Source organism: Coregonus lavaretus (genome assembly GCF_964263955.1).
Source record: "Coregonus lavaretus genome assembly, chromosome: 1".
Classification (NCBI taxonomy): domain Eukaryota; kingdom Metazoa; phylum Chordata; class Actinopteri; order Salmoniformes; family Salmonidae; genus Coregonus; species Coregonus lavaretus.
In genome coordinates, this window is record NC_139988.1 from 51,145,691 (window position 1) to 51,169,653 (window position 23,963).

Here is a 23,963-nt window from a genome sequence, read left to right on the forward strand (position 1 = left end):
GAAACTGGACATTATTGTGGCTGCGGCAGAAAAGTTTTTGGGACTTAAGGATTTTACATCTGAAGACTTGCAAGGGGTACTGTCACCGGAAGACCCGCCCTCCCAGGTTCAGATCTGTAAAAAATGTTTTTATTTATTTGTTTATTGGTACTTTATTTTTTTGTAGTTTGTTCCGTTGTTGGGAATCCTGTTTCCATCCCGCACGGTAGGTGGAGGGATGCACATTAAATTGTGCGATTAAGCAATAAGTCCCGAGGGGGTGTGGTATATGGCCAATATACCACGGCTAAGGGCTGTATCCAGGCACTCCGCGTTGCATCGTGCATAAGAAGGGTTGTTCTTACACCTGGATACAGCCCTTATCCGTGGTATATTGGCCATATACCACAAACCCACGAGTTGCCTTATTGCTATTATAATCTGGTTACCAACTTAATTAGAGCATTAAAAATACATGTTTTGTCATACCCGTGGTATACTTAAGTGATAATGCCCGAGAAGCCGGTGTTTGTTGGATATATTGGCACAGGTGTTAGGCCGAGACGAAGGCCGACAACCCAAAGAAGATTGGTGTCAAGGGCAAACAGAATGAGCAATGCGCCAGACCGAGTTCTGGAGGGGAAATGGAAGTGAATGAGGGTGAGTTAAGTGAGGTGGAAGGTGTGAAATGAAACGTAAATCACAGAAAATAATGCTGTGGTGGCAGCTGCAAATAAGTATTTGGGTATACGAGATTTGACTTAAGAAGAGTTATAGGGTGTGTTGAGTGGTGGTGTCCTGTCCTCCCAAGCCGTTGGCATGGTGCATGAGCAGCTAGAGTAAAGGTAGTGGAATAGGGTAGTGGGTTCTTAATGAGTGTATGGTTAGTTGGAAGGGTGTTTTTTTTTTTTTATCACAAAGTATAATGCATTTATATTATAGTCCAGTTGGGGGCGGTAATGCAACATATTGGATGCCAACCGCCGTTAAAGAAGTAGAAGAGTCAGCGATCTGTCGGAAGTAGGTGAGCCACACACATTCTTTAGCACAGTGTCTGACAGATCTGTGTTCTTTATTTTCCTGTAAGAATTCGTATAGTTTGCTACCAGCCTGAGCTCAACTTGCTTGTTGTTTGCTGGACAGTTAAGTATTTTTGGACTAATTTATTGCATTGTGACTAGACTGTGTACTGTGGTGGTTATGAACTTGTCAACATTTGCTTGAACCTTGCGCCTAGACTGTCCTAGTTGAGGATGCTGTGCAGGACGGAGAGACGTTTATCCACGACCGCGATATGGAGTGGCATGTCAGGTGGTGAGGACAAGTTTGCCTAAAATGAAAATATTTCGATGTCTGTGGTCATTTTTATTGAATGTGCATGTATTAGTAATCTACTCTGTCAGTATTAATTTAAAGAGATTTATTTCAGAATAGCAAAGTTTGGCTCTATCATTGTTTCAAGTAGGGTAATGTAATAGCACAACTATACAACTGAATGATGGAGCCAAACTTGGAGCTATTCTGAAATAAATCCGTTTTTAAATTAATACTGACAGAGTAGAGATTACTAATGCATGCACAAACATTTTTTTGCTCTTGCTAAAAATGTTATCCATTGCTGTTACCCATATACCCATTTTGTAAGATAAGTGCATAGTGTTTGCTACTACACAATGGTTCAAGGCAAGCAGAACTTCACTCTTCTCTGATGTCAGTGATAATAGCTGAAGTGACACAGCCCTCTCTTGGAGTTGGGTACGAGCTGGGAAGGGCACTGGACATGCACAAGAAGATCCTCTGTCTGCCCGACCCTCCTTCTGAAAAATGTAAGATTACAGTTTGACTTTGAGATAAAATACCTAGTAACCAGTGACAATTAGTATTTGGTGCATCATTGATTTAAAATTAGCATGTCTAATTTAATTCCATAATAGATATCACGGCAAGTTGTAAACATTTAAACAATCACACATTTGAAACCGTCAACTTTATGTTGATTTGATTATATTCTAGTCTTTTTAACCTACTGACCTTATATTATATTTCTTCTATCCCTATGTCCAGCGTCATGCTCAGAGGGGCCGATGACGGGTCCCTGTTCCAGGTGCGAGACTACAATGAGGAGGAGGTGGAGGGCGTCCTGGAAGAGTACTTAAACAGACTCATCAAAGTATAAGAAGAGATATAGTTATGATTCCCACTTTGCTGTCTGTCAATGGTTTCTCAAAAATAGTTATGAATCAAGATTTTTGAATCGAGATTCTATAGATATGATGTATTATGAATATATTTTGTACATACTGTAAGTAAATGTAGTCTTTTTACAGATTTCATATCACTTTGTTGAAGGCTTGTAAATCTAAATCATAAAGCTCACATCCATGGTGCATGGGCTATTTTGCTCATTGTAGTTTGCTTCATGTGGTAATCAGTAGATGCAGGTACCTCTTTGTCCACTGGGTGTCACTTGCTCCCTAAACCAAGCAGGGCTCTTTTCACATAAAAATGAATGATATCCTAAAATTGACAGATGGTTGACATATTGAGCTTGTGAGCTATTTCTCACTGACACAACAAGAAAATGTGCTTAGTACCAGAGTAGGTGAATGATTTACCTCTCTTTAAGGCAATCATAACACTTTCTCTCATTCAGTATTTCAATCTTGGGTTCTACTTAGACTACTACCTTAGAGCTCTGTATGCCTATAAGGATAGATGGAATAGTGGAGTGGTGCCAGCTTGACTTGAATGTTAACAGGCAGCGGAGCTGTGGAAGGATGGCAGAGGCCTTTCTACACAGGGGAATACATTTCTGCCATGTGTCCCTAAAGAGGCAGCTGCCATTGTGGCACAAGCGTTCTTGCCCACACAGGCCCAGTTGTCGGCACTCTGCACTTCCATCACCTCTGAAACTGTATCATAATCCTCTCCATGTCTTTGTTTCATTCCTAAACTGTGACAGGTGACCAAGGAAACAGCCAGCTTTAGAGAAATAATAAATCGTTTTTGGTTCACACTAGGCCCGTCTCTGGCAGTCTTGAGTATCATAACTGTCTGTGTTCATTACAAAGTTAAGGCATTCATTTTCATTGCTGCCAATAACAGGCCTTAGAGGAGTAATATCAGCCAAGGAGGGATGTTGCACCTCTCTCCTAAAACAACTTGATTGGTCTTCTCAGGTTCACGAGCTCATATTTTATGGGATCTGAATGCATGACTGTTTATGGACCATCATACATCAGTAAACAGTTCCCATTTGTTTCACATCAGTACCAGTTGACAGAGCACAGTGATGATGAAGCTGTACCCAGTTGGAGGCACACCATTAGGCTCCCGTAGCAAACCATCTGCTTCAGGGATAAATCCTCATCAGTGGTGATTAGGCAGAATAACTGGCCTTAGGTCAGTGAAAACCTCAATGAGAGCAAGGACAACTCCACTACCTTGTGCGGCTGCTAGTTTAGGGATTCTCATGTTATTCCATTTTTTTTAAATATAATTTTTGCATGGTCTGATCCCTGACTTTTCAATTGGTAAAATGATATTAATTTTGGTGTGTTGCAACAATACTATTTTATGGTAACTTGTGTTGTGATGACATGCATGTTACAGATTAGCTCGATCACTCTCTTGTGTGGTGAACCTGAGGAGGGAAACTGTCTAGAGCTCTTTCCCACAGGAAGTGCGGACTCAAGTTTCAGGTTATTCTTGGGATCTCCATAACTTCCTCTGCTGGTCAGGTAACATTTCACCTTCGCCAGGCATGATTTGGCAAATTCAGGGGTTTAGGAGCTGAGGAAATATTGATGGTGGGATAAGAGCCCTGAGATTCAGGAAAGCTACACGGGTAAGTGTTGAATTATGTAAAAACAATGTCTTGCTAAAAACTACTTCAGGTCACCTATTACAGTAGTGGCATGAAGAGCTGAGTCTGAACCATTGGTGGTTTTCTCCTGGAAAATAGAGTTTCAGAATGCTTTTTTAGATTTGACACTTTGTAGCAAAGGGACAGTAGCTAAATTTACATCCAATTGGCGACAGATTTTCATGTGAATATTCTAAAATCCACTAAAACAGTATGCGCATTTTCCTACCAGAAATGTTTCCATCTTGTGTATAAAAGACTGCGTTAATATTGTAGTTCACATAAAATAACTTTTGCGGTTAACTTCCCATGTACCGAATAAAAAATCGAAGTTAAATGGGTTTCCATCGCAGTTTAAACTCTACTGGTGGTTTTGTCGCGTTATATAGTGAATGTGCCCACTCTGGTCTTGGCACGTGTGCTTTAGCAAACAGCGTGCAGATACAGTGCGGGTATAGCCAACATGATGAGCTCATTCATTATGGACAAAAAGAGCGAGATTATTTTTATTTGTCAAACGGCAGCAAAGCATCGATCATCATGTCACCAGAATAAGACCCTCGCCATTTATTGGAAAGGAGCATCAAGCTCACCACTGTGCACTTTCATCACCCTGTGAAGTTCATCATAATTTATTTCATTTCTAACCTAATAAAACTGCTTGCTTTCCTGAGTCGTAAGGACCACACAGCATATCATCGCGTGACTCCCAAGTTTACTTCGATATAATGGTTTTCAATATTTGGACATAAAGGCGTTTCCGCCGGCATTTCTCGCATAATTAATTTTACAGACAAAAAGATCCCACCTTGTCTAGCTTATTTAGTTTTGTCGAAATTTGTTAAGTTTACTGGCATCAGGCCTGTCGACATGTACAGTCGTGGTCAAAAGTTGAGAATGACACAAGTATTGGTCTTCACAAAGTTTGCTGCTTCAGTGTTTTTAGATATTTTTGTCAGATGTTACTATGGTATACTGAAGTATAATTACAAGCATTCCATAAGTGTCAAAGGCTTTTATTGACAATTACATTAAGTTTATGCAAAGTCAATATTTGCAACCCCACACATGAATGGTCTCAGGATGCTTTACTGTTGGCATGACACAGGACTGATGGTAGCGCTCACCTTGTCTTCTCCGGACAAGCTTTTTTCCGGATGCCCCAAACAATCGGAAAGGGGATTCATCAGAGAAAATGACTTTACCCCAGTCCTCAGCAGTCCAATCCCTGTACCTTTTGCAGAATATCAGTCTGTCCCTGATGTTTTTCCTGGCGAGAAGTTGCTTCCTAGCTGCCCTTCTTGACACCAAGCCATCCTCCAAAAGTCTTCGCCTCACTGTGTGTGCAGATGCACTCACACCTGCCTGCTGCCATTCCTGAGCAAGCTCTGCACTGGTGGTGCCCCGATCCCGCAGCTGAATCAACTTTAGGAGATGGTCCTGGTGTTTGCTGGACTTTCTTGGGCGCCCTGATGCCTTCTTCACAACAATTGAACCTCTCTCCTTGAAGTTCTTGATGATCTGATAAATGGTTGATTAAGGTGCAATCTTACTTGCAGCAATATCCTTGCTTGTGAAGCCCTTTTTGTGCAAAGCAATGATGACGGCATGTGTTTCCTTGCAGGTAACCATGGTTAACAGAGGAAGAACAATGATTTCAAGCACCACCCTCCTTTTAAAGCTTCCAGTCTGTTATTCTAACTCAATCAGCATGACAGAGTGATCTCCAGCCTTGTCCTCGTCAACACTCTCACCTGTGTTAACGACAGAATCACTGACACGATGTCAGCGGGTCCTTTTGTGGCAGGGCTGAAATGCAGTGGAAATGTTTTTTTGGGATTAAGTTAATTTTCATGGCAAAGAGGGACTTTGCAATTAATTGCAATTCATCTGATCACTCTTCATAACATTCTGGAGTATATGCAAATTGCCATCATAAAAACTGAGGCAGCAGACTTTGTGAAAATTAATATTTGTGTCATTCTCAAAACTTTTGACCACAACTGTACTCGCATAAAATGGTTGGATGGAAACCAGGTTTGTGTCAAAGATAAATGTGTGGTTTTCAATTGCTTGGTTGATTTGAGCTGTCACACTGTTGTCGTGTAATTTAGGGATAAAGACAGAACACATACCATAGGTATGTGTTCTTAGATATTCTATACCTGTTGTCAGGATCATATCTACACTGAAGTGGAAGCATTTAGGCAGTTATACCAGCACCGTGTACAGGAAATAGTTCACAACTTTATTGCACACAATTCAGTATAAAAAAAATAAGACTCATTGCAAAAAAGAACACATACACATTCCACATTAAATTGCAGAAAATAAATTACATTTACAGCTTCAAAATACAGTTTTTTATTTGCTATTACAGATGTAGGATCTTAATTTAGGAAAGGGAAGGGAATTGGATCACCCTGTTTCAGGGGAACTTTGCTGCAATGCAGGACATGTAAAACTTGTGTATTTGAGGTTTAAAAAGGCTTCTGAAGTTTAATTTCCACTTTGACATTTCACAACCACTACAAAAATGTCCATTAATTATAATCCACATAATTCACATTTCCTGTTGCGCAGGATTATTTTCCTACTGTCGCAAACTGGCTCAAATTAAGATCCTACATCTGTAACCACCATACAGCAATAGCAGATCACAATTAGGTTTCAATGTTGACATAATAGTAGACACATTACTTTTTACAAAATAATACAATTATAATTTAACAAAGTACATGTTGCAGTTCTTTAGGCAGTCGTATAAAAAGTACATTGTTGAAACATAACATGAACTCAGGTCATATTTTTTCTGTCTGGATGTCTGAATTCTGCTCACTGCAGAGCTCTAAGCAGGGAATTTGTTCCAAGGCTTTGATGTCTGAGCCCATTTGGAAATATATGGGCAGATTGTACATCTGCATTCAAGTCTAACATTTTGGCCTAATATTGTGACTAGAACAGCATTGACAAATACCTGTACACCAATTTGGTTGACATGAAAAAGGCATTGTCTCGGCTAACATTCCAAAGCTGTCTGTCAGTACGCCTATCTTACATGCAGTTTATGCCAAGTAACCGCAACAGCAGATTTAGAGAATGGACAAATTACACATTCATTTTCTGTGACAAATTTCTAACAGGTCACCAAAAGACTTGAGTATATTTTGTAATTATGCACCTCTTACCCCTGTGGTCAAGCAATAATCCGTCATATTAGGACTATGCTATTTTTGTTAGGAGTGTCAAACACATTCTCCTACCATTTCTCCTTGAACAGACCCACTGGTCTCTTCTTGGTCCTGCGTCTTTCTAGGTATCGATTCCTAGATTGGTATGTTGTCTGTATTTCGACTGTCAGTACTGAAGACAATCAGTCATGGAGACAGGGCTGGGATTAAAAGCATGGCTTTCCCTCTGCTGAAAGCAGTCTGTTCTCTGCTCCTGTCCTGTGTTCAGGGCTGTGGAGATGGTAAACCTAGCCTAAATCACCTTAGTGTTCAGTTTCTTCTTCTCCAGTTCGGGGGCCGTGGGCGTGTGCAGGAAGCTGATCTTACACTCCTGCTCCACTGTGACTAGGTGGCTCTGCGGAGTCGGCTGGCGGTCTCTGTGTCTCAGCGGGTGCAGGCGGGGGGTGGGACAGCACCGGCAGCTGGCACAGCGGTCCTGCCAATGCCCCCTCAGCACCAGGCCAGCTGTGAGCGACACCACGCCCAGCGTCATGCCCCCCAGCACCAGCAAGGTAATGAGCTGCACCTCCGACAGGCCAGACGACCCGCGCTGGGTTACCACCTCCTTCACAGAGATCTTCAGCAGCCGGTCTCCACTATTACTGTTACTGCTGCCCTGAGAGTGGTTCCCGCCGGTTGTGATCTGGTCTGGCCTGGCCTGAGTCACCCTACCCCAGCCCTCTCCTCCCCCAGCCCAGCCATGGGAGCTCCTGATGGGTGCTTGGCTCTCTGGGCTCCGTAGGGGAACCTCGCAGGTCCTGCCAGTGAACCCAGGTTTGCAGAGGCAGTGGAAGGTGCTGGCGCGGTCCAGGCAGCGCCCTCCGTTGAGGCAGGGCTGGCTGGCACAGTCGTCCAGGTTGATGGTGCAGAACCGGCCCGTGAAGCCCTCGGGACAGAGGCAGGAGAAGCGGTTGATGCCATCCAGGCAGGTGGCACCGTTGGCACAGGGGCGCATCAGGCAGTCGTCCATGTTGGTCTCGCAACGCTGCCCGGTGAAGCCTGCCAGGCAGCGGCAGGAGAGCTCTGGTGCATAGCCACCACTGTCCTCACACTGCCCGCCATTCTTACATGGAGACCTAAAAAATTAAAACATAAGCACTAAAAACCCTGAGGGAAATGTTCTGAATAACTGAATAGATTTTCAATGCTGAATTGATTACTTAACCCAAGCCTTTTCATATTGACCTGAGCCTCCAACTTATTTGTAAGTAAATGTGTGGCGCTTACTCTGATGATCACTGTTTCCATTCAATCAGGCATTAATTTGGCACCTTAAGACAAATCTGTGCTTTGGTCTGCATGGTTTCCCTGGTAACCGCTTAGCCAGTGATTTGGGGACTCCATGGGGGCTGTAATGTAGATGCCTGGCTACAATGTGTTTGTTAGCACTACAGGCCACTCACTTGGCCAATATTGAGCCCATTAAATCACATGATTGCTCTACAGTGTATACAAATTGACTAGGCTGCTACACGGCCAGTGCCAGTCTGCATGTGTTTGACTGCCATCAGGGGACCAGCTGGGATGCCACAGTCAAAACACACACACACTAAAATACACTCATCAAACAGGCTCTTAGAGAAAAACGGATTATTGAAATTCACACACATAGTGCAGCTAGTTTCCCGTTTGAGAGTCTGAAATGACCACTCATTCCTATACACGTGTATGTTGAGTCTGTTTGGGATTGAACTTGTAGTTCACAGTGATTTGTTTTGATTAAGACAGAAGCAGTAGACCTGAGACAAAGTTGTTCCATAGATTGTTTTCTGGTGTGTTGGTAATTGAACTCACCTGCCGATCTTATGACAGGGTCCTGTCTTGTGCTCACAGTTCCTCCCGTAAAATCCCTTGGGGCAGAGGCAGGAGTATTCCCCTGAAATGTTGGTGTAACAAGTTGCACCGTTCTGACAAGGTGCCTCATTTGTACACACATGGATATCTGAAGCAGAGGAGAGAAGTGGTGAAAAAGGACTGTGCTACCACTCACTCAACAAATAAGATTATGATTGTCTGATACATACAAATATTTTCTGTCACCTTTGTCGCAGAAGCGTCCCGTCCATCCAGGCTCGCATGTGCATTGCCAGGGTTGGTGACATGATCCATGGACACAGCCTGGCATTCTAACACAGACTTCGCACTGCTGCCCCTCCCAACCCGGGTCACACCTGGAATACAGCACTGCCAGTTAGACCAGCTCTCAACTCTGTAGCCAACACAGCCTCTTGAGAAGGGATATATATATACTATTATATACAGTGGCATTATCAAATAATGTAGAGCCACTCCACGATGGACACAGGAGGGCGCCCATACTTAACAGAATAACTTCTGCAATGCCCTGCTCTGTACGGTACTTTATCTGTTCTTTCGTAGAAACACTCATATATTTTGAGTGTGACCTTCTCTAGAGAGTGACAAGGACATAGGCTTGACACCAGAAAATTGTGGGCCTTAATGATGCCTTTATAGGTTTGTCATATATGCTTGAAAAAGAAAAGGAGAGGCGCTCTAGGAGCTCAGATGCAATAATTGAATAACAACGTTTCGACAGCCAAGCTGTCTACATCAGGGTATTATCATGTACTGTATGCTTGACATAGTTAACATATTCATATCTGAAATACGATGGGGTCATCACTACCGGTGTACCGGGTATTCCCATCTTTTCCCTGTCAACATATTCAAATATATATTTTTTGAAATATGCTTTAGTTAGATACATATCACTGTTCAGATGTTGTTCAGCATCATATTTCACCTTACCTGCACACAGCATTCTCATCACACCGACTGTTGGTCACATTACACCTACAATTTAGAACTGTAAGAGAAAGGAAACACTTGCTTCAGAGACAGATCCAAGATTTACCAGTAATTCCCTGACATTCAGACGTAATACTTGTCATTGATTAGATATGCCTATTATCCATTGAACAGTTTAATTTGCCTTATCTGTAATATTTCTACTGTTTGTAAGCATGTACCCCACAGCTTTATTCCTCCAGCAGCAGCTGGAAACAACTCCATTTTATGCTCTATGAAGCTTAATTGAGATAATGACAGTGCTGTATTTCAAACAGTATTTGTGATGTAGGCATGTTAACAGAATGTTTTAATTCAGCGAGTTTATTCCTCACAATTCTACCACAACCATTTCTAACACAACAGTTGCTGAGAAGTATACTGGTGGTTCAGTAATTGTCAAGTCAGAATATGCATGTCTGAATGACAGCCGTTTGTGTGTTTGAGGGATTTCAGGACTCAATCAGATGCTAATGGGACTATGACCTCTAACCCGACTGTTGTCCACGTGTGTAGTGTTTCTTTACAACATCATGGATTTTTATGCTGTTGAAATCCTTAGCTGGACCGCCTAAGCGTTTTTTGTACACACCTATTCATTCAATGGTTTTTCTTTATTTTTTACTATTTTCTACCTTGTAGAATAATAGTGAAGACATCAAAACTATGAAATAACACATGGAATCATGTAGTAACCAAAAAAGTGTTTAAAAAATCAAGATATATTTTAGATTATTCAAAGTAGCCACCCTTTGCCTTGATGACAGCTTTGCACACTCTTTGCATTCTGTCAACCAGCTTCACCTGGAATGCTTTTCCAAGATTCTTGAAGGACTTCCCACATATGCTGAGCACTTGTTGGCTGCTTTTCCTTCAATCTGCAGTCTCAATTGGGTTGAGGTCGGGTGATTGTGGAGACCAGGACATCTGATGCAGCACTCCATCACTCTCCTTGATCAAATAGCCCTTACACAGCCTGGAGGTGTGTTGGGTCATTGTCCTGTTGAAAAACAAGTGATAGTCCCACTAAGCGCAAACCAGATGGGATGGCGTATCGCTGCAGAATGCTGTGGTAGCCATGCTCGTTAAGTGTGCCTTGAATTCTAAATAAATCACAGACAGTGTCACCAGCAAAGCACCCCCACACCATCACACCTCCTCCTCCATGCTTCACGGTGGGAACCACACATGCAGAGGCCATCCGTTTACCTACTCTGCGTCTCACAAAGATATGGCGGTTGGAACCAAAAATCTCACATTTGGATTAATCAGACCAAAGGACAGATTTTCCACCGGTCTAAAGTCCATTGCTCGTGTTTGTTGGCCCAAGCAAGTCTCTTCTTCTTACTGGTGTCCTTTAGTAGTGGTTTCCTTGCAGCAATTCGACCATGAAGGCCTGATTCACGTATTCTCCTCTGAACAGTTGATGTTGAGATGTGTCTGTTACTTGAACTCTGTGAAGCATTTATTTGGGCTACAATTTCTGAGGCTGGTAACTCTAATGAACTTATCCTCTGCAGCAGAGGTGACTCTGGGTCTTCCTTTCCTGTGGCGGTCCTCATGAGAGCCAGTTTCATCATAGCGCTTGATGATATTTGCGACTGCACTGTTCCGGATTGACTGACCTTCATGTCTTAAAGTAATGATGGACTGTCATTTCTCTTTGCTTATTTGAGCTGTTCTTGCCATAATATGGACTTGGTCTTTTACCAAATAGGGCTATCTTCTGTATACCACCCCTACCTTGTCACAACAACTGATTGGCCCAAACGCATTAAGATGGAAAGAAATTCCACAAATTAACTTTTAACAAGGCACACCTGTTAATTGAAATGCATTCCAGGTGACTACCTCATGAAGGTGGTTGAGATAATGCCAAGAGTGTGCAAAGCTGTCATCAAGGCAAATGGTGGCTTCTTTGAAGAATCTAACATCTAAAATATATTTTGATTTGTTTAACACTTTTTTGGCTACTATATGATTCCATATGTGTTATTTCATAGTTTTGATGTTTTCACTATTATTCTACATTCTCTGGAATGAGTAGGTGTGTCCAAACTTTTGACTGGTACTGTATATATTTCAGTTAGCCTATTTAAACACTCTGCTCAAACAGAGGGATGCTATGTTAGCTAGCTGGCTATGACTATCCAACACAACACTGAAACTCTTCCAAGTCAAGGTAAGCTTTTGGTTTTACAAATGTATTGCCACCGGTGCCCGCCGGTTTAAGTGCTAAACTGCTTACTGATTGTACACTGTAAAGTTACTGCATGATTGTAGCGGGTTTACTAACACATTAGTTCTATTAGCTATGTTGACTATGACATTACTTTAGCTAATATGGTGACAACGATGTAGGTTGTGTGTAGTGGTTATGATATGGTTTGGCTTGGAAAGGTTTCTTCGCCTGGTCGCATACATCTGATGTGTTGTGCATTGAAATCCACAAGCGAAGGGAAAAGGTGAGAGGAGGAGAGCACATAGATGCAAAAAGGAATACAATGTGGCTGTTATGAAAGTGAACTGTGTTTACGCGTGATCAGGGGTGTATTCATTCCGCCGATTCTGTTGAAAAACATTTCTTAAATGGAACGAAACGGGGATAAACATACCTGAATTTGTCCAATAGAAACTGGACTAATGATTACACCCTATATCAGCTAGATGCAGGCAAGAGTGTGTAAGGCGGTATTGAATGTGTCACTGTCTGTCACCTAAAAAAATTATCTCGACCTGTGTGCACCTACGTTGTAAACTTTCATTCATAGGCTAGGTTGTAGCAACCTCATGATGGATATAGGAAAAATTTGAGTATCATGTAGTAGCCTAAACCTATTGTTGTTACATTGAACTGGGTGAATGGAATATGAATGACAGTCATCCAACATACTGTAATAGAAATAAGGCCATGTTCATGAGAAAAAATAATCCTCCCTCATCTTAAACGGCACCGACCGCCACTGGTATGTACAGTGGGGAGAACAAGTATTTGATACACTGCCGACTTTGCAGGTTTTCCTACTTACAAAGCATGTAGAGGTCTGTAATTTTTATCATAGGTACACTTCAACTGTGAGAGAGAAAATCCAGAAAATCACATTGTATGATTTTTAAGTAATTAATTTGCATTTTATTGCATGACATAAGTATTTGATACATCAGAAAAGCAGAACTTAATATTTGGTACAGAAACCTTTGTTTGCAATTACAGAGATCATACGTTTCCTGTAGGTCTTGACAAGGTTTGCACACACTGCAGCAGGGATTTTGGCCCACTCCTCCATACAGACCTTCTCCAGATCCTTCAGGTTTCGGGGCTGTCGCTGGGCAATAAAGACTTTCAGCTCCCTCCAAAGATTTTCTATTGGGTTCAGATCTGGAGACTGGCTAGGCCACTCCAGGACCTTGAGATGCTTCTTACGGAGCCACTCCTTAGTTACCCTGGCTGTGTGTTTTGGGTCGTTGTCATGCTGGAAGACCCAGCCACGACCCATCTTCAATGCTCTTACTGAGGGAAGGAGGTTGTTGGCCAAGATCTTGCGATACATGGCCCCATCCATCCTCCCCTCAATACGGTGCAGTCGTCCTGTCCCCTTTGCAGAAAAGCATCCCCAAAGAACGATGTTTCCACCTCTATGCTTCACAGTTGGGATGGTGTTCTAGGGGTTGTACTCATCCTTCTTCATCATCAGACCACATGACCTTCTCCCATTCCTCCTCTGGATCATCCAGATGGTCATTGGCAAACTTCAGACGGGCCTGGACATGCGCTGGCTTGAGCAGGGGGACCTTGCGTGCGCTGCAGGATTTTAATCCATGACGGCGTAGTGTGTTACTAATGGTTTTCTTTGAGACTGTGGTCCCAGCTCTCTTCAGGTCATTGACCAGGTCCTGCCGTGTAGTTCTGGGCTGATCCCTTACCTTCCTCATGATCATTGATGCCCCACGAGGTGAGATCTTGCATGGAGCCCCAGACCGAGGGTGATTTTCCGGTTGGAAAAGCTTTCCAGGTGACTACCTCATGAAGCTGGTTGAGAGAATGCCAAGAGTGTGCAAAGCTGTCATCAAGGCAAAGGGTGGCTACTTCGAAGAATCTCAAATATAAAATATATTTTGATTTGTTTAACACTTTTTTGGTTACTACATGATTCCACATGTGTTATTTCATAGTTTTGAAGTCTTTACTATTATTCTACAATGTAAAAAAAAAAAAACTTGAATGAGAAGGTGTGTCCAAACTTTTGACAGGTACTGTATACGTACACTGAGTGTACAAAACATTAGGAACACCTGCTCTTTCCATGCCAAAAGACTACCCGGGTGAAAGCTATGATCCCTTATTGATGTCACTTGTTAAATCCACTTCAATCAGTGTAGATGAAGTTGAGGAGACAGGTTAAATAAGGATTTTTAAAACTTGAGACAAATGAGACATGGATCGTGTATGTGTGCCATTCAAAGGGTGAATGGGAAAGACAAAATATTTGTCTTTGAACGGGGTATGGTAGTAGGTGCCAGGCGCACCAGTTTGAGTGTGTCAAGAACTGCAATGCTGCTAGGCTTTTCACGTTGAACAGTTTCCCGTATGTATCAAGAATGGTCCACCACCCAAAGGACATCCAGCCAACTTGACACAACTGTGGGAAGTATTGGAGTCAACATGGGCCAGCATCGCTGTTTCGACACATTGTAGAGTCCATGCCGCGACGAATTGAGGCTGTTCTGAGGGCAAAAGGGAGTGAAACTCATTATTGTGTATATTTAAGCAATAAGGCCCGAGGGGGTGTGTTATATGGCCAATATACCACGGCTAAGGGCTGTTCTTATGCACCACACGACGCAACGCGGAGTGCCTGGATACAGCCCTTAGCCGTGGTATATTGGCCATATACCACAAACCCTCGAGGTGTCTTATTGCTATTATAAACTGGTTACCAACCTAATTAGAGCAGTAAAAATACATGTTTTGTCATACCCATGGTATACGGTCTGATATACCACGGCTGTCAGCCAATCAGCATTTAGGGCTCGAACCACCCAGTTTATAAATATATATACACTGAACAAAAATATAAACGCAACATGTAAAGTGTTGGTCCCATGTTTTATGAGCTGAAATATCCCAGAAATGTTCCATACTGTCACGTCTACTCCCACTCCCCTTATCCGGTGCTCGACGTCGCCGGTATACTAACCACCTATATGTCAAAGTGGAGAAGTGCCAATTCCATCAGGAAACAGTCTCCTTTCTGGGTTACCAGATCGGCATGCAAGGAGTGATGATGGACGGTAAGATGGTAGATGCTGTCAGGTCATGGCCAGTCCCAACCACCATAAAAGGGGTTACAACGGTTTTTGGGGTGGGCCAACTTCTTCCTCCGTTTCATCAAGAACTTTAGCTCCATTGCCTCTCCTCTCACCTCAAGGGTGGTCCCCGTAAGTTGGGGTGGAGTCCTGCAGCCGACGAAGCCTTCCGCCTACTGAAGGAACGTTTCACCTCCGTCCCGTTCTCAAACACCCAGATCCTACGCTGCCCTTCGTTTTGGAGGTGGACGCTTCAGAAGTGGACGTGGGGGCTGTCCTGTCTCAACGACAAGGTAATCCACAAAAATGTCATCTATGTGCATATTACTCAAAGAAACTGTCTCCTGCAGAGAGGAACTATGACGTCGGCGATTGGGAGCTCCTGGCGGTGAAGTTGGCATTAGAGGATTGGAGACACTGGCTGGAGGGCGCCAAGGACCCAATTCTCATCCTCACTGAACATCGGAAGCTGGAGTACATATGGACAGCAAGGTGGCTGAACCCGCGTCAAACATGGTGGGCCCTTTTTTTCACTAGATTGGACTTCACTCTGACATATCGCCCTGGTTCAAAGAACACCAAAGCCGATGCCCTGTCCCATCTCTATGATTCTGGAGAGGTTCCTGCCCTGAGTGCAACCATAATTCCACCCTCTCGAGTCGTAGCCCCCGTGGTCTGGGACGTAGATGTGGACATTCACCAGGCCCTGGAGAGGGAACCCACACCCACTACCTGTCCTCCTGAGCGCATCTACATTCCCACGGGGATAAGGGATCGGCTGCTGACCTGGGCGCACACAGCTGTCGTCGCTGGACATCCAGGTATCACCCGCTTTTTTCAATCTATCTCCGAAAAGTACTGGTGGCCCACCTTGGCACAGGATGTCACTCGTTACGTCAACTCCTGTTCCGTATATGCCCAAACTAAATCTCCCAGGCGCACTCCAGCAGGACACCCCCTTCCCGTGCCTCAGCGTCCCTGGTCTCATCTGTCCATTGATTTAGTTACTGATCTCCCCTCCTCTGATGGTTTACCACCATTTTGGTGGTTGTGGACAGATTCTCTAAATCCTTCCTTTTTATCCCTCTCTCTGTTATCCCTACTGCTCTCCAGGTCGCTGAGGCACTGTTTCAGCAGGTCTTCTGGCACTATGGCCTTCCGGAGGACATTGTCTCCAACCATGGCCCCCAAATCACGTCACGGGTATGGAAAGCCTTCATGGAGATGCTGGGGGTCACTGTCAGCCTCACTTCTGGGTACTGGCCTCAGCCTAACGGGCAGGTTGAGAGGATGAACCAGGAGCTGGGGAGGTTCCTGAGGAGTCACTGCCAGGACCGGCTTGGGGAGTGGGCTCGATTCCTTCCCTGGGCGGAGTACGCGCAGAATTCATTGTGTCACTCCTTCACCGGGCTGACTCCCTTCCAGTGTGTTCTGGGTTATCAGCCAGCCCTGGCTCCGTGGACCCCGAGCAAGACCGATGCTCCTGTGGTGGATGAGTGGTTCAGGCGGGCAGAAGAGGTTTAGAACGATGCCCACGTGAGGCTCCAGCGCGCCGTCCGCCACCAGAAGGAGCAAGTGGATCGCCACCGCAGTGAGGCTCCCGTGTTCCATCCTGGTGACCGTGTCTGGCTTTCCACCAGGAACCTCCCACTCCACCCCCAGTTTGTGGGGCCGTTCAAGGTTCTCTGGAGGGTCAACGAGGTAACATATAGATTACAGCTCCCTACTAACTACCGGATATGACCCTCTTTTCATGTTTCCCTCCTCAGGCCGGTGGTTCCTGGTCCCCTGGCTGAAGCCGTCCCCAACAACACCGCTCCGCCTCCCTTGGAACGTTGAGGGAAGCCCCGCCTATGCCGTCAGATCCATCCTGGACTCCCGACGTTGTGGGGGTCGGCTCCAGTACCTGGTGGACGGCAAGCGGTACCGGAGCGCCAAGTATGGTCCAAAAGGCTTCTAAACAGCTTCTACCCCCAAGCCATAAGACTCCTGAACATCTAATCAAATGGCTACCCAGACTATTTGCATTTTTGTGGGGAAAAACTCATTCTGATTGGCTGGGCCTGGCTTCCCAATGGCTGGGCTTGCCTCCCAAGTGGGTGGGTCTATGCCGTCCCAGGCCCACCCATGGCTGCGCCGCTGCCTAGTCATGTGAGATCCACAGATTAGGGCCTAATTTATTTATTTAAATTGACTGATTTCCTTATATGAACTGTAACTCAGCTAAATCTTTTAAATTGTTGCATATTTTTGTTCAGTATATATACAGCGCCTTCAGAAAGTATTCATACACCTTGACTTATTCCACATTTTGTTGTGTTATAGCCTGAATTCAAAATTGATTAAATATATATTTTTTCTCACCATTTACACACAATACCCCAATATCTTTGCACATTTGTTGAAAATGAAATACAGAAATATCTAATTTACATAACTATTCACACCCCTATACCCCATTATTCTTTTGAAAATTCTTCAAGCTCTGTCAAAGTGGTTGTTTATCATTGCTAGACAGTCATTTTCAGGCCTTGCCATAGATCTTCAAGGAGATTTAAGTCAAAACTGTAACTCAGCAACTCGTGGACATTCACTGTCTTCTTAGTAAGCAACTCCAGTATAGATTTGGCCTTGTGTTTTAAGTTATTGACCTGCTGAAAGGTGAATTCATCTCCCAGTGTCTGGTGGAAAGCAGACTGAACAAGGTTTTCCTCTAGGATTTTGCCTGTGCTCATCTCCATTCAGTTTCTTTTTTATCCTGAAAAACTCCCCAGTCCTTAACGATTACAAGCATACCCATAACATGATGCAGCCACCACCACTATGCTTGAAAATATGTAGAGTGGTACTCAGTAATGTGTTGTATTGGATTTGCCCCAAACATAACACTTTGTATTAAGGACAGAAAGTGAATTGCTTTGCCACAATGTTTTGCAGTATTAGAGTTGCAAAGAAAAAGCCATATCTCAGACTGCCCATCTTAATCTTTTCTTTTTATTGGCCAGTCTGAGATATAGCTTTTTCTTTGCAACTCTGCCTAGAAAGTCAGCATCCTGGAGTCCTGTGAGGCATCTGTTTCTCAAACTAGACACTCTAATGTATTTGTCCTCTTGCTCAGTTGTGCACCGGGGCTTCCCACTCCTCTTTCTATTCTGGTTAGAGCCAGTTTGCGCAGTTCTGTGAAGGGAGTAGTACACAGCGTTGTACGAGATCTTCAGTTTCTTGGCAATTTCTCGCATGGAATAGCCTTCATTTCTCAGAACAAGAATAGACTGACGAGTTTCAGAAGATAGTTCTTTGTTTCTGGCCATTTTGAGCCTGTAATCGAACCCACAATTGCTAATGCTCCAGATACTCAACTAGTCTCAAGAAGGCCAGTTTTATTGCTGCTTTAATCAGCACAACAGTTTTCAGCTGTGCTAACATAATTGCAAAAGGGTTTTCTAATGATCAATTAGCCTTTTAAAATGATAAACTTGGATTAGCAAACACAACGTGACATTGGAACACAGGACTGATGGTTGCTGATAATGGGCCTCTGTACGCCTATGTAGATATTCCATTAAAAATCAGCCGTTTCCAGCTATAATAGCCATTTACAACATTAACAATGTCTACACTGTATTTCCTTATCAATTTGATGTTATTTTAATGGACAAAAAAAATGATTTTCTTTCGAAAACAAGGGAATTTCTAAGTGACCCCAAACTTTTGAACGGTAGTGTGTATATATATGTGTGTGTGTGTGTGTGTGTATATATATATATATATATATATATATACATACACACACACACACACATATATACACATACATATATACACATACACATATATATGTGTATATATGTGTGTGTATATATATATATATATATATATATATACAGTGGGGAGAACAAGTATTTGATAGACTGCCGATTTTGCAGGTTTTCCTACTTACAAAGCATGTAGAGGTCTGTAATTTTTATCATAGGTACACTTCAACTGTGAGAGACGGAATCTAAAACAAAAATCCAGAAAATCACATTGCATGATTTTTAAGTAATTAATTTGCATTTTATTGCATGACATAAGTATTTGATCACCTACCAACCAATAAGAATTCCGGCTCTCACAGACCTGTTAGTTTTTCTTTAAGAAGCCCTCCTGTTCTCCACTCATTACCTGTATTAACTGCACCTATTTGAACTCGTTACCTGTATAAAAGACACCTGTCCACATACTCAATCAAACAGACTCCAACCTCTCCACAATGGCCAAGACCAGAGAGCTGTGTAAGGACATCAGGGATAAAATTGTAGACCTGCACAAGGCTGGGATGGGCTACAGGACAATAGGCAAGCAGATTGGTGAGAAGGCAACAACTGTTGGCGCAATTATTAGAAGTTCAAGATGACGGTCAATCACCCTCGGTCTGGGGCTCCATGCAAGATCTCACCTCGTGGGGCATCAATGATCATGAGGAAGGTGAGGGATCAGCCCAGAACTACACGGCAGGACCTGGTCAATGACCTGAAGAGAGCTGGGACCACAGTCTCAAAGAAAACCATTAGTAACACACTATGCCGTCATGGATTAAAATCCTGCAGCGCACGCAAGGTCCCCCTGCTCAAGCCAGCGCATGTCCAGGCCCGTCTGAAGTTTGCCAATGACCATCTGGATGATCCAGAGGAGGAATGGGAGAAGGTCATGTGGTCTGATGAGACAAAAATATAGCTTTTTGGTCTAAACTCCACTCGCTGTGTTTGGAGGAAGAAGAAGGATGAGTACAACCCCAAGAACACCATCCCAACCGTGAAGCATGGAGGTGGAAACATCATTCTTTGGGGATGCTTTTCTGCAAAGGGGACAGGACGATTGAGGGGAGGATGGATGGGGCCATGTATTGCGAGATCTTGGCCAACAACCTCCTTCCCTCAGTAAGAGCATTGAAGATGGGTCGTGGCTGGGTCTTCCAGCATGACAACGACCCGAAACACACAGCCAGGGCAACTAAGGAGTGACTCCGTAAGAAGCATCTCAAGGTCCTGGAGTGGCCTAGCCAGTCTCCAGACCTGAACCCAATAGAAATTATTGGAGGGAGCTGAAAGTCCGTATTGCCCAGCGACAGCCCCGAAACCTGAAGGATCTGGAGAAGGTCTCTATGGAGGAGTGGGCCAAAATCCCTGCTGCAGTGTGTGCAAACCTGGTCAAGATCTACAGGAAACGTATGATCTCTGTAATTGCAAACAAAGGTTTCTTTACCAAATATTAAGTTCTGCTTTTCTGATGTATCAAATACTTATGTCATGCAATAAAATGCAAATTAATTACTTAAAAATCATACAATGTGATTTTCAGGATTTTTGTTTTAGATTCCGTCTCTCACAGTTGAAGTGTACCTATGATAAAAATTACAGACCTCTACATGCTTTGGAAGTAGGAAAACCTGCAAAATCGGCAGTGTATCAAATACTTGTTCTCCCCACTGTATATATATATATATATATATATATATATATATATATAGTGAGGGGAAAGAGTATTTGATCCCCTGCTGATTTTGTACGTTAGCCCACTGACAAAGACATGATCAGTCTATAATTTTAATGGTAGGTTTATTTGAACAGTGAGAGACATAATAACAACAAAGAAATCCAGAAAAACGCATGTCAAAAATGTTATACATTTTTCAGCGGCAGGGACTGGGAGACTAGTCAGGCTCGAGGGAAAGATGAACGGAGCAAAGTACAGAGAGATCCTTGATGAAAACCTGCTCCAGAGCGCTCAGGACCTCAGACTGGTGGCGAAGATTCACCTTCCAACAGGACAACCACCATAAGCACAGAGCTAAGACAATGCCGGAGTGGCTTCGGGACAAGTCTCTGAATGCCCTTGAGGTGCCCAGCCAGAGCCCGGACTTGAACCCGATCTAACATCTCTGGAGAGACCTGAAAATAACTGTGCAGCGACACTCCCCATCCAACCTGCCAGAGCTTTAGAGGATCTGCAGAGAAGAATGGGAGAAACTCCCCAAATACAGGTGTGCCAAGCTTGTAGCGTCATACCCAAGAAGACTCGAGGCTGTAATCGCTGTAAAGGGACTGAATACTTATGTAAATGTGATATTTCAGTTTGTTTCTTTGCAAAAATTTCTAAAAACCTGTTTTTGCTTTGTCATTATGGGGTATTGTGTGTAGATTGATGAGGGGAAATAACAATTTAATACATTCTAGAATAAGGCTGGGGGTCTGAATACTTTCCAAATGCACTGTATATAACATTATATTGGTTACAATAATTTTGTATAATAATTTAAATTGAAAAACTCTACGTTTTGAATCCGGCGTCGTTTTGTGTATCGGTTCATAATCGAAAATCTCTTCCCAACTATTTTGCAACCTGTGTGGCGCAGCTGTAAATTTGTGGGTCCTTAAATGACCCCTTAAATGACAATTTCCTGTCCCCCGCAGAAGTCGAATTAACACAACAAAATCCCCATCAAAATCCGTCCTTTTAAGCTAGAGATATGTTTTTCTTGGGCTGCGTCTCATTCCACCACATCCGTCGATATCGCTCTTCCGCATCTGCAGTGAAAGGTGGCAGAGCTAGAACGGTGTTTGTCAGACCGTGAGACATCCCGAAAACGTCTGTAGTGTCCGAACGGTTTGGCCTCACGAAAATGATGGGTTCTCCGTTTTACTCTAGGATGCCCACAAGCCTTACAAGACTCTTCTGAAGGTTGAAAAAAAAATATGGAAGTAAATATGGAGATAGTTTTATGCCTAAAATAAGGGGATAAATACATGTAAAAAAAATTGTTTCCTGATCTTTCTTATATCTCTCAGATACAGGACAGACACTTCAGAACAAACTTCCTTTTGATTATTTTTTACTGTTATTCACTGTGTTGGCTAATAGCAGTAATGCCAAATTCTATGTTTCATCCAATATATATGTATTTTGATACCTTAAAATTGAAAATCAAATAGCTAAATGATCCTTGGTATGACCATCTAAAAACAATTCCATATGTTAGTTTAGAACCAAATAACCGAAACTGAGAGGTTGTAATCTGAAGAAAGGGAAAAAGGCCATTCTTGAACACGGGGTGAGCCATTCTTACTAATCTGCTGGAGAATCAGTTCGGATTTAAGTATAGCTTTTGTAGGACTGAAGCCTTTAGTGAGAGGTCCAATGCTTTAATATTCAATCATTTCTGCCCTCCGAATTCATATTCCTTACATAAATAGGCCCGTTTTAATTATATCTGGCTTGCCGTTCCAAATAAAGTGGAAGATTTTTTGCTCATATAATTAAAAAAAGGTTAGGTGTAGGCAGGGCCATAAGCAAATAGGTGAACTGGGATATGACTAAAGAGTTAATCAGTTTCTTGGTCTTACTGACGTTGAGGGAGAGGTTGTTGTCATGGCACCACACTGCCAAATCTCTGACCACTCCGTCGTTGATCAGGCTTACCACCGTCGTGTCGTCAGCAAACTTGATGATGGTGTTGGCATGGGTGAAAAGGGAGTACAGGAGGGGACTAAGCACACACCCTTGAGGGGGCCCCCGTGTTGAGGGTCAGCGTGGCAGAGGTGTTGAGCCTACCCTCACCACCTGGAGAGACCCACTTGCCAGAGGGTCTGTGCATGCTTTGAGAACACGCCCTGGTATTTCGTCTGGGCCTTGCGAGTGTTAACCTGTTTAAAAGTTTTAGCTCTAGCCTTTAGCCCAGCGTGGATATTGCCGGTAATCCATGGTTTTATGTTTGGATACGTTCGTATAGTCACTGTGGGGACGACATTGTCTAGGCACTTATTGATGAAGCCCATGACTGATGTGGTAAATTCCTCAATGTTATTGAATGGATAACGGAACATATCCCAGTCTGTACTAGTCCAATGAAGCAGCCTTGTGTCTGCTTCAATGGACCACTTCCGTATTGAGTGCGTCACTGTTACTTCCAGTTTGAGCTTTGTTTGTAAACAGGAAGCAGGAGAATAGAGTCATGGTCAGATTTGCCGAAGGGAAGACAAGGGAGTGCCGTATGTGTTTCTGTGGGTAGATTAAAAGTGGTCTAGAGTTTTAGCGGCCCTAGTGGCGTTGGAAACGTGCTGGTAAAAGTGAGGTAGAATGGTTTTAAGTCTCCACTCATTTATCTCCGCCAACAAGAAACGCTGCCTCTGTGTAAGCAGTTTTTTGTTTGTTTATGGCCCCATACAGTTTGTTGAGTGCCAAAGTGGTGTTGGCTTGTGGAGGGATGTATACAGCTGTAATGATTACAGATGAGAACTCTCTTGGTAGATAAAACACTCTGAAGCTTACCATGAGGTATTCTATATCAGGTGAGCAAAAGCTCGAAATTTCCTTCACACTAGAAGCAGTTGTTGTTTATGAAGAGACACACCCCTCCCCCTTTGGACTTGTCCGAGGCCGCCTTTGTCCGATTGTGCCGCTGCATTGAGAAACCACTGAGTCCTACGTACATAGTCATCCAGCCATGTCTCTGCAAGGCATATAATATTGCAGCTTTTCAAGTCTCTCTGATTGGAGACTATAGAACGATGCTCATCTATCTTATTCTCAAGTGACTGGACAATTGCCAATAAAATGGACCGGGGTGCCAGTCGATATTCTCTTTGTCTCAATCTCACCAGGATGCCAGCACATCTCCCGCGTCTAAACCTGTGGTGTTTTGGTAGCCCATGAAACAAAGGAATGGGGTCTGGTATGAACAAGGGAACAGCTGAGTCAGAGTTGAGGTCGGATTTGAAGTTGAAATCGAGGTTAGT

At 43.4% G+C, this 23,963-nt stretch overlaps 1 protein-coding gene and 1 pseudogene across 2 annotated transcripts in view; one reads left to right on the forward strand and one right to left on the reverse strand.

The window, feature by feature from the left end:
- Positions 1-1,137: 1,137 nt before the first annotated feature.
- LOC311133417 (5-hydroxymethyl-dUMP N-hydrolase-like) lies at positions 1,138-2,155 on the forward strand (the record flags this gene model as incomplete). The annotated part of the gene is made up of 3 exons (XM_084166910.1): positions 1,138-1,293; positions 1,695-1,782; positions 2,044-2,155. The coding sequence occupies exons 1-3, from the start codon at positions 1,233-1,235 to the stop codon at positions 2,153-2,155; spliced, it is 261 nt and encodes an 86-aa protein (XP_084023036.1). The 5' UTR covers positions 1,138-1,232.
- A 5,172-nt stretch (positions 2,156-7,327) lies between these two features.
- The window catches only part of LOC311109486 (protein delta homolog 2-like), a 28,646-nt pseudogene continuing 12,010 nt past the window's right edge, over positions 7,328-23,963 (reverse strand). Inside the window, exons 3-6 of the transcript in view lie at positions 9,844-9,901; positions 9,115-9,245; positions 8,869-9,016; positions 7,328-8,150 (exon numbers count right to left, since the gene is read on the reverse strand). The product of the transcript in view is annotated as a protein delta homolog 2-like (transcript). The remainder of the gene's footprint in view (positions 8,151-8,868; positions 9,017-9,114; positions 9,246-9,843; positions 9,902-23,963) is intronic.